This window comes from Staurois parvus, unplaced genomic scaffold, assembly GCF_062004578.1.
Source record: "Staurois parvus isolate SC_StPar_1 unplaced genomic scaffold, SC_StPar_1.0 ptg001158l, whole genome shotgun sequence".
Classification (NCBI taxonomy): Eukaryota; Metazoa; Chordata; class Amphibia; order Anura; family Ranidae; genus Staurois; species Staurois parvus.
The window spans coordinates 801,496-815,800 of NW_028318954.1; the positions used below are offsets into that span (position 1 = coordinate 801,496).

Genomic DNA, 14,305 nt, shown 5'->3' on the forward strand with positions numbered 1-14,305 from the left:
TTTACAGATACGTTAGTTGCTTGTAATCATATAACAGTTATGTTAAATCTGAAACAGTCAAACCAAAAACAGCCCTCAAGGAATGATAAAACATAAGGTTTATTACACATATCAGATGAATTTACCCCATGTATATTATGAATGTTTGCAGCATTTTTAATGTTGAAGTCAATTGATTAGTGTATCAGTTTTCTTTAGTTTAGGCCTACATTCACACATATGTGGGTCCAGGACTGTGTGGAAATTGCACACATTTCTGCATCTACAGCCAAAATAGACTGCCCTTTAGCAGATGCATGAGGTTGCCATTAATTCTTAATGTCACTCCCACACATCTGAAAATGCAGCATGTTTTTGGGTACGTGATACTGCATGGTGACATAGCCCTATGCATTGCCATGCAGCTGCAATTACAAAGAGGGTTGGGGACTTTTGCTCAAGATTTCAAGTATATTCATATGAATGTGCTGGTATGCCCCCACGCAAACGCACCTGCACAGAGACGCAAATATGTGAGCCTAGCCTAAATGGATCTAAAGCCAAAATGTTTTTGTTTGCTTTGGATGCAGTAAGAACGTAGGATATGGAATTTATCCATCCTGCTTGGGGAAAATTACCTATTTTTGGCCTGGTCTTCATTGTAGAGCTGGCCATACATTAGTAAATTTCAAACATTTGTACCAAGAAATTCTCATGAGTACATTCAAAGGGCCTGATGAATGCCAGTGAAAAGTACATAAAAACATTTGGTTTTGAAGTGCATGAAATTAAAACCATAGTCATTGTCAGAAATTCAATTGCTTGTGAAAAATTTTCCATCCTACTCGAAGTTTTGCGTCAGAGGTTGGAAACAAGCATGGATTAGAAAATTTAACAAATGTTTCTAAAATGAAAATTTTCAAATGAAATTCTACTAGTGTTTGGCTTGAGACAGGAAGTGAAAGGAAATCCATCTAATGCTGGCCATAGACGGGTCGAAAATCGGCCGATAACAAAAAAAATCGGCCGATTTTCGCACCGTTACTGGGTTAATTGGTCGGCCGTTTTTCGCACATTTTTTTTTATCGGTCATGTTGGAAAATTTCCCAGCAATGCTGGGGAAGAAGAAGGAGAAGGAAGAAGGAGGAAGAAGAAGGAGGAGGAGGAAGAAGGAGGAGGAAGAAGGAGGAGGAAGAAGGAGGAAGTAGAAGGGAGAAGGAGAAGGAAGAAGGAGGAAGAAGGAAGAAGAAGTTGCGGTTGCAACAAATGTATCCATTTATATCGTGGTATGGTGTGCTCCCGTCTTTGCAAGGGACAGAAGTTATGGGGTTAATGCCGGCCATAGACGGGTCGAAAATCGGCGGATTTTTTTAACATTGGTGGTAATGTCGGCCGATCAAACGACTGATTTTTTATTTATTTTTTTAAATCGGCCAATGTTCGACCCATCTATGGCCTGCTTTACACAGCGAATTCAGCCTTTCCATGTTCTATCCAAGACAAAAAAATAAATGGCTTTAGATACCAATTCTGTTTTTTATTGCAAAGGCAAAATGTAAAGTTTATGTTAAGCCAAATATTTTTGGCTTCATATACACTTTAAAGCAGAGGATAAAGGCAAGCAAAACAAATATAGACTCAGAAAAAAAATTAATTTATGTAAAAAACAAAAAACAAAAACAAAAAAAAAAAAAAAATCACAAGCAAACATTACTTGTTTTCCTATCTAAACATTTTCATGAGAAAATGATCAAGATATAAAGTAGTAAAAGTAGTTATACTAGCAAACTGACCCTTAGGTTAATTCAGCTTAAACATATGGAAACAGGAAAAAAAGTAATTACAGGTCTTACCCTAAAGCTATCACATACTCATCAGTAATGTACAGGTAAGACCTAACATATCCTAAACAAATTACTTAGTGACATCTCAAGAGCAAGGTCTTTGTAATGCAGGTCAAACGTTAGGCTAATGACTGCAGGCAGTTTGTTTTAGATTACTGGATGTCTATGGACATGCCCAACTTTGAAAACCAGGCAAGTTTTTTGCCAAGTATATATCTTTTGTCAGTATGCTCAACATGCAATAGGTAGAGTTAATACCTTAAAAATGGCTGTACAACCATGTGCACTCTGAGTCACAGGGAACTACTTATGATGAGGCTGCTAAATGAAGTATATAACTACTTGCTTTATCAGATCAGTGGACCAGAAAAATCATGAAGTGGCTTTTAAATGGCAAGATCAAAAGTGAAATAGATTATAAATACAACTTGCAATCCCCTAAACTGGCCATACATGTAAAAATAATCAATTAATAATAATAATAATAAAGAGATTCCATTTTTCTGCCAAAAACAACTGAGTACTGTCCATGATTTTTTATTTGCACAAACATAAAAATTTTCAGGACAAGCTTTCAAGGTGTACCCCCTTCAAGGTCCAATCCTTTTCAATGAAAATCTATTTAGTTCAATCAACTACTGGTATGGACATTTCTTTCATTGTATGTAAACCCTAACAATGAGCTTCCCTTATCTGGTCCCTTTTGGTATGTTAAATATACAACTGAAAGCTTGTTAGATCTGTTAAGGTCAAAAAAAGTACTTGCTGATCCTGCCGGAATTCGAGTCAGCTAATAAACTTTATGTTTTCTCTGTGTGTGCTGCACTGTTATCAATCACATTGGTTCAAGTTTTCGCTAAAGACTACAGAACACCACCATTCTACTCTATGGAGAGAATGAGAAGTGATGGTGTTTGTATTCCTATCCTATTTCTTTTTTTACTGATATAGCAGATAAGCAAGTGTTGTCACCCTAGAACAGCAAGTGTGTTACTGGCAAAATCTGCAGGTGAAAAAAGCCTGCAAAAAAAAAATAATAATAATAATAATGAATGCAGCCAACACATTGAAGTACTGGTAAGCTACAATATATTACATTTTTGTTCTTGAGTTTATATATACTTAAATCATTATACAAAGGATTGCATCATTGCTTTTATTGACAGCTTTGCAGATGAAGACATTGATTGTAATTTTTTTTATCATTTTTTTTAAAAACAAACATGTCATACTTGCCTGCTCTGCGCAATGGTTCACCTTTTGCACCATGTCATATGTTACAGCATACGTATTTAGGGTGAAACATGTAGCCTGGTGCAACTGTCACCTTCCCCCACCACCCCACAGCATGCAGGGGTTCTTCTCCCCTGCAGATGCTGTCAATTTTAAATTTTGCGTGGCCGTGTGGAGATCTGTAACTGCAAGTCCTGTCTGACAAAGTAGCAATCAGATTAGTAGTTTGCAACAGGCTTCAAGTCCAGTAATTAGCACACTAGTAGTCCATTGACACTTCTTTCAGCTCTGCAGAGAGCTGGAGGAAGTGTTTGCAGGAGCCAGGCACTGCATCCATCATCCACTAATTGCAGGTGCAATACTTTGCAGGCTTCTGTAAAAATAAATAAAATGTTAATCTTTTTTCCTGAAAAAATATGCATTTAATTTTTTTTTTGTTTTTAAGGTGTACTTAGCTCTTAAGCCAGTAGATGATGCTGTGATTTATATAGAACATAAACTTACATAGCCCCAGAAACAAGCCATGATCCATATACTGGCTACTCAATATTATTGGCTTTGTCATTTGCATTTTCAGGACTTTGGATTATCTTAACAAGTCCAAAAAAAAATGTTACTACAATATATTTGCACATATTTATACCGTAGCTTTGCAGTGTATACTGCACTTTTGCACTAATGTTGAGCTTTGGAATAAGGAGCACCTATGACACTTTCTTGCAATATATGCAGAGCTAGCTCTGCTTACACGATTGTTGACAGCCTGTGTATAACTGACTAGGTCAATATAGTGACAAAGTCTTCAATGCAAGACTCACCTACTAAAGCTGGAATGGACACTGACTGTCCATAGCTGGCTTTCATCACAGCACTGATCACGTCATCTATGAAACGTTGCGACACTCCAATTCCCTGCAATGATTCCGCAACTGACTTCTGGGTCATATTCACAAAATGGTCCCCTCCAAGTGAACGCAGCAATCCCTCAATGCTTGAAAACGCATACTCATGAGCTTGGTACTTATACACCCTAAAGAAAGCATGTCAAATGTTAAGTTGAACAATATAAAAAATAAAAATATTACATGATCTCTCTTTATCATACATCACGCGGCACAGGGTAGACTATAATCATTACTATCTGAGTTATGAGTCACATATACAGTAGGTGAATGGACACCGGCATACTAAACAGTAAGCCCCTTCTATATAAACCCCCTCCCATACAAACCCCCTCCCATACAGGAAGTACCTCAGTTGTTTTACCAGTGTCTGAAGACGATGGTGACGGTAAAGTGGAGCTAAAGTCACACTGTAAAAAAATAAAAGTCAGCAGCTACAAAAACTGCACCTGCTGACTTTTAAAAAACAGCCACTCACCTGTCCCTCAATTCTGCGGTGTCCTCCCTGCAGCCAGTTTCACCAGCTGTCCAGTGTTCCCGGCACCAGCATCTTCAGTGTGGGCACCCAGCTGTGACAGCTTGCGGCTTCATAGCTGGGTGCCCACTGCGTGAGACCTGTCACGTGTCCCAGAAAACTACGGGGAGGACAACTTCCACTTTCGCTCGCCTAGTTGATTGCAGCGAAAGTGGGAGCGGGTACCTGTCAATTTCGGGTACCCACTCCCCTCCCAACTCCTTAATGGGAAGCAGGGGGACCAGTCTTTAAAAACGGGAACTTCCCCTTTTGGGTGGAGCTCTGCTTTAAGCTCTCTGTGTGAACTCTGCTGGTCCCAAAATGGATCTTAGGAATCAAGGGGCTGATTAATCGGCTCCATTTTGATGGCTGACTCCTAAGATGAATGGTACCCGAGCCTCGTGTGGAAGGAGTCAACGAGGTTTTGTCTGTAATGCAACCTTTTTTGGCGTTGGACACTGTGTTAAAGAACCCTGTGGATGCTCTAATGACCAAGGCATTTCTGGCAGAGTGCTGTACGGGTCCAAGGGAGTGGACCTCATGAGTTAAGGGGGCCCCAGTCCTTGAAGGTCCTTAAGTGACATGGCCTGTGATGGCAAAAGAAGGAGAGATTTTAAAGTACATTCTTTGAGGGGCAGTCTCAATGTTGTCGGCAATATATGAGTACTACAAGCACTAATTTTTGCTATACAGTACAGCAGTAATACTTACGAGAAGCCAGTTAACCACAGCCTCTGTGCCTTGCTTTATATGACCACTAGGGGCATCGGGTGTCTAAACCTGCTCTGTGTACTTTATGACCGGCATGTGCCATATGGTATGTGCGTGCTGATATTGAGAAGATGGATGAGAAGATTGATCCCTGGGGTAGTCTTCCTGGATTAGTAGGCATTGCTCGATGGAGCACAAGGTGCAGAAGCGTCCTGAAGCTGCAGGCAACCATGTTACTACGGGAAGAAGTGCTCTCCATGTGGATCTCCAGTTTTGCAAGGGACACAGAGCAGAGTCCTTTGGGTATTGTTCAGCTACAGGTGGCCAATGTATACTGAGTCTTGGATTAAGTGTTGCATCGTGCTGTTTAGGCTGTGATAGCTGCTGATTGCTAAATTACAGATTGCATCGTGGGATGCTAAGCTGGAAGGTTGAGTTTTGATCACAAGCCCCAGCTGAATTTCAGTGCACTTTGAGTAGGTAATGTCTTCCAGATAGCGGAGTGGGTGAGCATGATTCTGAAGCCTCCTACTCCTCTCTGGGTTCACCACAGAATGCTCAAGCCTTTCTGCTGACTGGGATCATCTGGATAGAATCTTTGTCCCTCCCAAGAGCTTTTCCATCTTGTATGCTATGGAAGAGAGACTTGTTAAAAATGGAGCATGCCAGCGGTTGACGGTGCTGTCTCCTTGAATAGGAATTTAACATGTCCAGTAGACAGTGCCCAGGTGTTTAAAGACCCAGCGGATACGAACATGGAGTCATTACTAAAAGCTGCTTTGAAAACCTCTTGGGAGGGACAAAGATTCTGTCCAGATGATCCCTGTCAGCATAAATGCCCTCTTCTAAGATAGGGTGGAAAGGAAAGGCTTGAGCTTTCTGTGGTGGTCTGCGGTGAACTGACAACTGGCTGGTTCTGCGACACAATCTGATATAGGGACAATTGGCCTTTGTCAGTGCTTGCAGGACCATGTAAAACGGTTAGTCAGGAATTTTCCTGGTCAGGAAGAGGTTGTGGCTGAGCAGGTGGTAGATTTACCTCGCGCCTTGTGCTTTGCAGTGGATGCCCTGAAATACTCAAAGTCAGCAGGTTTCATTTTTTGGCTGTGCTATCAGTGCACATGCGCAGAATCCTATGGCTAAAAAGTTGATCAGCTGAATTGCCTTGCAAGAAACTGCTGGCTGGATTCCCTTTTCATGGGGAACATCTGTTTGGCAAGGATTTGGATAGGCATATCTAGGCATCCACTGCAAAGCACAAGGCGTTGGGTAAATCTGCCACCTGCTCAGCCACAACCTCTTCCTGACCAGGAAAATTCCTGACTAACCATTTTACACAGTCCAGTTAAAAGGAGAAGAGCCCATCTTTCAAACTAACCGGTACCTCTGTTGCTAGTTTTTCATCTTCCAGGCAGTTTCGGCAGCCACAGACATCTGCGTCCGGAGGCAAACCTCAGGGAAAAGGGCAGAAAAAGCCCTGGAGTCAGAAGCCTGGTAAGACAGGCTCTAAGCCATCCATATGAAGAGGCACCCCCACTTGTGTGGGTGGGGGGAGGCTTCTGCATTTTTCAATGTCTGGAAGGAGGTGATCCAGGACAAGTGGGTGATTTCCACCATTTTTCAGGGGTACAGACTAAAATTTCGAGTTGTTTCCTCCTTCTCGCTTTCTGAGGTCGAATATTCCTTTAGATCAGCTGAAGAAAAGTTCATTGTTTCAAGCCCTCGATCACCTGTTAACCCAAGGAAGTGCCGTCTTGAAAGAGGTTCACAGGTTCTACTTAAACCTATTCATGGTTCCAAAACCAAAGGGGGATGTCAGGCCTAGCCTAGATCTCAAGGCCCTAAACTGGTGTCTAGTCGTCCACTCTTTTTGGATGGAATCAGGCCATTTGATGGTGGCCTTGTTGCAGGTGGGAGATTTTCTTGCATCCATAGAGATCAGGGACACATACCTGCGTGTGCCAATTTTTCAACCTCAGGAGGCTTCTACAGTTTGCAACAGAAGACCGTCATTTTCATTTTGTGGCTCTGCCATTCAAGCTTACCACGGCTCCTCGTGTAGTAACAAAATCTCTTTCTCCAGTATTGGGCCTACTAAGATATCAGGGAATATTGGTGTTTGGATATCTAGACGATCTGTTGTTATTCAGGGAACAGTCTATTCCAGGCTTAAAGCCCCACTCATGATGAGAATATCAGACAAATGAATGATAGTCCTTTTTTTTTTTGCATGCTAGTCTCATATCAAAAATGAAGAGGTTACTCAAGTTACGAAAATTCTTGTACGACAGAATAAAAATTCTGAAGTGATGTAATGTATTGTATTTTTGGATGGAAACTGTATTGATTAAATGAAAATCGCATGAACTGATATAGTAAAAGAAAACATTTTGTTCTTGTCCCTTCTAATAATTTCGGATGAAAGCTGTGTACCAACGATCAGATTATCGTATGATTGCTTTCAAAGTGGTAAGATTTTCTGATCATGTGTACTAGGCTTAAAAGGCACTATGGGTCTTGGAACATCTAGGCTGGGTTCTAAATGTCAAAAAGTCGGCCTTAGAACCTGTTCAGAGCCTAGAGTATTTAGGTCTGACCCTAGATACTGTTCAGGCAAAGGTGTTCCTGCCTCCGGGGACAAGTTTTGCACTAAGGAATCTGGTTCGAGATGTAGGGAGAAAAAGTTGTCCCTCTAAATGCCTCTGCATGAGATTGCTGGGGAAAATGGCATCTTCATTCGAGGCGGTTCCCTATGCACAGTTCCATTCCAGGCCCTTACAGAGGAGCATTCTGTCTCTCTGGAACAAGAAGGTCCAGGCATTGGATTGTCGCATGTTCTTTTTCCCAAGGGTACGACAGAGTCTGAATTGGTGGTTAAGGATTTAGAATTTGGAGAGGGGAAAGTCCTTTCTGCCGGTGGTTTGAAAGATAGTAACCATGGATGCCAGCCTCTTGGGCTAGGGGGCTGTTTTGGAGGGAGCCACTATGCAGGGGAAGTGGTCCCAGCTAGAAAACACCAATCAATATCTTGGAGCTTCGGGCAGTACATCTTGCTCTAACGTTTTGGACAAACAGGTGGCACAGTCACCCCATCAGGATTCAGTCCAACAATGTCACAACTGTGGCTTATATCAACCACCAATGGGGCACCAAGAGCTGTGCAGCCCAGGAGGGGAACCACCCTGGGAAGAACTTAATGTACCTTTTCTGGCAGCAGTTATTTTGGGTATAGAGAACTGGCAGGCGGATTTCCTAAGTTGCTAGAGGTTAATCCAGGGGGAGTGTTCGCTGCACCCCAATGTTTTTTCGGCAATTTGCTGGCGTTAGGGCAATTTGAACGTAGATCTATCAGCATCCTTGTTCATGTGGATGCTCTGGTGACTCCTTGGGACCAGTTCTCCTTGATCTACGCTTTTCATCTGGTTCAACTTCTGCCTCGTCTCTTCTGCTGGATCCGAGAGGAGGGAATACCAATTTTATTGGTAGCCCCTGCTTGATCCAGGAAATCGTAGTATGCGGACATAGTAAGATTGGATGTAGATGGTCCATGGGCTTTTCTGACCCAGCTGGACCTACTGTCCCAAGGTTCAATATCTCACCCGGCTTTACAGTGGCTGTTGAAGCCCGGATCTTGAAGGATCAGGGAGTCTCAGGACCAGTTATTGCTATTCTCCTGAATGCTAGGAAGCCATTTCTAAAAATATCTACTATAGAGTGTGGAAGGCTTACATTTCATGCTCTGAGGCCAGGAGATGGCATCCTCGGAAATATGTCACTGGGAGAATTATCTCTTTTCTCCAGTCTGGTGTGGAGAATAAGTTGGCCTTAGGCACTAATAAGGGTCAGATTTCTGCTTTGTCTGAATTTTTCCAGAGGCCTGTTGCTTCGCATGCTATGATTCGGGCCTTTTTCAAGGGGTGGTTCTTATGGCTCCTCCTGTCAAAATACCCATGTGCCCTTGGAACCTGAATTTAGAGTTCAGTGTCTTGCAGAAGCAACCGTTTAAACCTATTTGTGATATCCTGCTGGTTCTTTTGACTCGGAAAGTTTTTTTTTGTCACAGTAACTTTCACAAGAAGGGTGTTGGAGCTGGCAGCTCTCTCTTGTAAGGAGCCATTTTTACTTGTACACCAGGATAAGGTGGTGTTGCGCCCTCATCCATCTTTCTTGCTTAAAGTGGTTTCTAACTTTAATTTGATTTAGGACATTGTCCTACCCTCCTTTTTTCCTGAATCCTCAGTTTGCAGCAGAGAAATTGCTGCATTCTTTGGATGTAGTACAACCCAGCAGGAGCTATCTGAAAATGTCAGCACAGATCACAAGATCTGAATCCTTATTTGTGTTGTCAGAAGGGCTCAGGAAAGAGCAAGTGGCATCTAAAGCAACTATTTCTCATTGAATCCGTCAGTCAATATTTCAAGCCTGTGGTTTGAAGGGTAAATATCCACCCTTTCAAGTTAGGCGCACTCTACCAGAATTGTGGGGGCTTCTTGGGCGATTCCATCATCAGGGGTCAGAGGCTCAGATTTGCAAAGCTACAACTTGGTCTTCTCTACATACATTCACAATGTTGTACCAGGTGGATGTTAGGACTGCAGAGGATACAGCATTTGGTCGCAGTGTAGGTCCTTGTCTGATGGAAATTTCTGTGTGTCTCCCTCCCCTCAAGTATATTGCTTTGGGACATCCTAGATAGTAATGTGTCTCGTAATGTACGAGAAAGAAAATTGGATTTTTTTCTACATACTTACCTGTAAAATCCATTTCTGGGAGTACATCACGGAACACCTAGGTCCCGCCCCTCTTTCTGGGATTTAATTGCTTGCTACAAAACTGAGGTACTTCCTGTATGGGAGGGGTTATATAGAGCGGGACTTCCTGTTTGGGCTGCCAGTGTCCATTCACCTATAGGTGGCGCATAACCCATATAGTAATGATTATAGCCTATTATGTATTCCTTGATGGATTTTACAGTTAATCTATTTTTTCATCACATCAAAACATTTGCTCTGGAAGGAGTCCCAGACTGGTTGCCAGTCAGTCAAGAAACACATTGTTTCCATCCATTTGTTCATTGATAAGAGCAGCTTCAGCAGGCAAAACACATGTACTTTCAGAGGACAGGAGTGCACTAGCATGCCAATCAAAGGAAATTTGCTAGTGTATCAGTGTATCTTGTGATGGAATATCTCTGCTGAATGAATACTTGTTCCCTGCTAGTTTCCCCCCTTTTTCTGGAGCTCTACAACAAGCTTCTGTCTGTGAAATTGTAATTATTCCTTAAATTCAATAAAAATGTTTGTGACAAAAAAAAAAAAAAAAAAAAAGGGAATAAGTTAAGATATTCGTTATACAAGGTTTTGACTTTTAACTGTAGTTTTGGCTACTGCACTTCTCAAACTGTTCGTGATTTTAAAGGAGACCTGTACATACAAGATACAAAGGTTGCAAGTGCTGAACTGCTCCTCTAAAAATGGTTTTTGCCTAACTGTCATTGCTGGTCTAGTAGCTTCATTTTTATCTTTCAGTAACTTTAAGTTAGCATGAGGATATTCCTTACAGTATCACTAAACCCACATCATTAAAAACTATCAATAAATGTTGTATTATATACTGATCATAAGCACTATGGGATTCGTTTTCTGTATTCTGCAAAAAAAACTGGTTGATCCTGCTAATCTCTAATCCCCCCCCCCCCCCCTGTCCATGTCCCCACTGCAGTTGAGGATTTTGCAGAGCAGTGTTGGCAACTAGTATACATGCTCAATTTTCAGCGCATTGCTACCCTGTGCATTTCCTCCCTATTGCATCTGAGCAGCCCATGTGACTATAGAGTCACACATATGGACGTATACACAGTGGTAAATGACAGCCCGCTCCCTCCCTCCTCAATGGATGGGATATTACATCTTGATTAATGGAGGCTTCACCTCCCTGTAATTCTAAGACACAGGCAAGAGGGGAGTGACACAGCCTGTGACTAGCAGAAATGCACCCACACCATGTTATTGCCAAAAATAATTACATTTCAAATACATATTTGTATGACACTTTAAAACAGTTTACTGATAATAATTATTTAATTTTACTCTGTATCCCAAAGGCTGTCTTTTTTTTAACATGTGACCAGTAGCAGAGGCTCCTCCTGCCACTGTTTCCCTGCAGACAGGCTAGGAAAGAGCTGGGTCATGTGACAGCTGTATATTGATTAGTAGAAAAGGTGCCGGTATTTACAGTGCCAACATCTACATACAGAAAGAGAAGGGATCGTGTAAATGAAATGGTGTGTGTTTAGGATTACTTTAAATTTTGCAATATGCAGCAACAGTATCTTTTTTTTTTTTCCAGAAATGCTTCACCTTTCTTGCATTAAACAGTATAAATGACTTTGCCTAGCCTGTGATAACAGCATTTCCCTAGTCTCTTCTCCCCCACTGATCACTCAGAGCCAAAACCAGAACAGACACCATGAGCTACATGATTTTGTCATCTCTGAGCCCGTATCTCAGCCCAGTAAGATGATGTTGACTGACAAACAAAGATGTCTCTGTACTTGTTGAAAGAAAGCAAATGAAGGTATTGTCAAGGGTAGTACTGTGATCTCTGTGAGAGATAACATATGGTACATGGGACACTTTCATGGTACCTGAGCCTAAAGTGATTGCAAAGTTTATTTTTTAGCCACTTCAAGTCCAAGTTCGGACACTTTCACCCCCTTCCTGTCCAGGCCAATTTTCAGCTTTCAGTGCTATCACATATTGAATGACAATTGCGTGGTCATGCAACACTGTACCCATATGAATTTTTTAGCATTTTTTGAGACAGATATAACTTTATTTTGGTGGTATATATTCACCACTGGGATTTTTATTTTTTTGCTATATAAATGAAAAAGTCCAAATATTTTGAAAAAAAAGTGTTTTTCTTATAAAATTTTGCAAATAATTCTTTCTTCATAAATCTTGGCCAAAATTTATTCAGCTATCTCTTTAGTAAAAAAAAAAAAATAACCCAAATTTAGTTTATAATTTTAAAAAAATTGTTTTACATTTTTATTTTTTTTAATATTATTTATAACATACTGTCACCCTAGCAGTACAGTGACACTGTACTACTTGTGGGGGGTGATGAAGATTTTCTTTTTTTGGTCACAGCTTGTCACATGGTACAAGGCTGTTGTGAATAGACTTGTACCATGTGACCTCTGATCATTCACAGATTTCACACGTAGTAAGCAATGATGTCAGAAGTGACATCTTGCTTACTACTATTCATGTGATCACTGATTTGCCAAACAGTGATCACATGATCGGGACCTCACACAGAGGTTCCGTACAGCGATCGGTGTTCGCGCACTCCCGGGGGGGGGGGGGGGGAGCGCACAGGCAGGGAAGCGGGAGGACGTTTATAAATGGCCACCCGCTCCTGCACTGCTCCCGCGCGGCCATTTATGTACTTGGGCAGGACCGGAAGTGGTTAAACAACGAACATGTATTACTTACCTGCTCTGTGCAATATAATTATAGACTGGCCCTGATGCTCCTCTTCTGGGGTCCACTGCAGCCTCTCCTGCCTCTTCCTCTTTTCGAGTGCCTCCATTGAAGCGGCTTCCTATTGTGGCACACCCATAGGCTCAACCCCGTGCTGCGCTGCCTATGTCCATAGACACAAACAGCGCAGCTTGGTCCCACCCCCCGCTCCTTCTTCACAGGACTGACTGACAGCAGAGGGAGCCGATGGCTCCAGCTGCCTCAGCAAAGCCTGTGTGACCGGGGATAGCCATTATAGATGGGCAAAGCACTGGATTGAGTGAGTATTAAGGAAAGTATAAGACTGGGTACACATGGGCCGAATATCAGCCAGTATTGCTCGGTACACAGAGACAGCAGACATTCGTTTAACGTGTACAGCTGTCTTTCTGACAAAAGACAAGCTTTTGTTGAAGGAATATGTTGGAAAAGAAGCCAGTGTGTTCTGGCAGGGAGCAGTCCTCCTGCCAGAACACAAAGGGAAAAAACGGAGGATATTGCGGCCCACTACCATCGTTTTTTGTTTTTAATACAGTGATGTCACTTTTTTTTGTTCAGTCCTCTGGGTTGCAAAAAAAACACTTTACATGTGTATGAGGCTTAAAGTGATTCGAAAGGTTGTCATTTTTTTTTTTTAACAAACATGTCATACTTACCTGCTCTGTGCAGTTGTTTTGCACAGAGCAGCCCTGATCCTCTTCTTTTTGGGTTCCCCGCCAGCAGTCCTGGCTTCAGGATGCAAAGAATGCATTAAGGTTAAAAATTTTCTGCATTTACTTGAAAAACAAAACACCACATTTTAGCCTTTAGAACCACTTTAGCATGAAAATATATTAACTGTTAACACCTTCTTAGGCACTGGTCTTGAACAAGTAAGCAGGTCAGAAGTTCTAACTTCACCCTAATCTATGCATTTTCAGTACCTAAAATATTGATGCCAGAGGTAGCCAGAAAACTACCCTTTGAAATAAAGGCAGCAGTGACAGTCCCTGTGTTTCTCCCAGTACAGGGTTCCTGCACAGATAAAAACATGAAATTTCACAGATAACAAACCTCATGAATTTTTCCATGACTTCTTCTACCCACATCTGAAGTCTCAAAAAACTGATCCCATAATGCCACCAAAGTCGGAAAAGATTAAGAAGATACCAGTCTGTTTCCTCTAGAACCAGATTCTCTCCATTGAATATAGCGCTCTTTCCAGCCACCTCTCGGCGATGTTTCAGCCCTGCAATAAGGAGCCATGAGAGAATAAAAATCCAGAATATGACCTGAATTGTTAATACAAATTATTAGATTTCTTATATTATATTTCTGTGCACTTTATATTGTTTAGATCTAAGTCTGTCCCAGTTTGGTATATACCAGTGGTCGGCAAGCCACGGCTCGCGAGCCACATGCGGCTCTTTACATGCTTTAATGCGGCTCTTGTGTGCCGGGCGCCCGCTCCCCTCCCTCCTCTCGGGCGGCAGGGACTCTGCAGCGTGATCCAAAAAAAAAACAGCCAGGGCAGCACGCTCAAATGCAATGATTGGCCAGTCTCGCTGCCACTCCCATCCTGATAGCCAGTGATTGGCTGTCAGGATGTGTGTA

At 42.0% G+C, this 14,305-nt stretch overlaps 1 protein-coding gene across 1 annotated transcript in view; it reads right to left on the reverse strand.

Annotated features, from left to right (window-relative positions):
• The window catches only part of PCYOX1L (prenylcysteine oxidase 1 like), a 47,147-nt gene that overhangs the window by 16,943 nt on the left and 15,899 nt on the right, over window positions 1-14,305 (reverse strand). The window contains exons 3-4 of the mRNA XM_089659450.1: window positions 13,766-13,940; window positions 3,875-4,086 (exon numbers count right to left, since the gene is read on the reverse strand). Coding sequence (XP_089515576.1) covers window positions 3,875-4,086; window positions 13,766-13,940 — 387 coding nt within the window. The remainder of the gene's footprint in view (window positions 1-3,874; window positions 4,087-13,765; window positions 13,941-14,305) is intronic.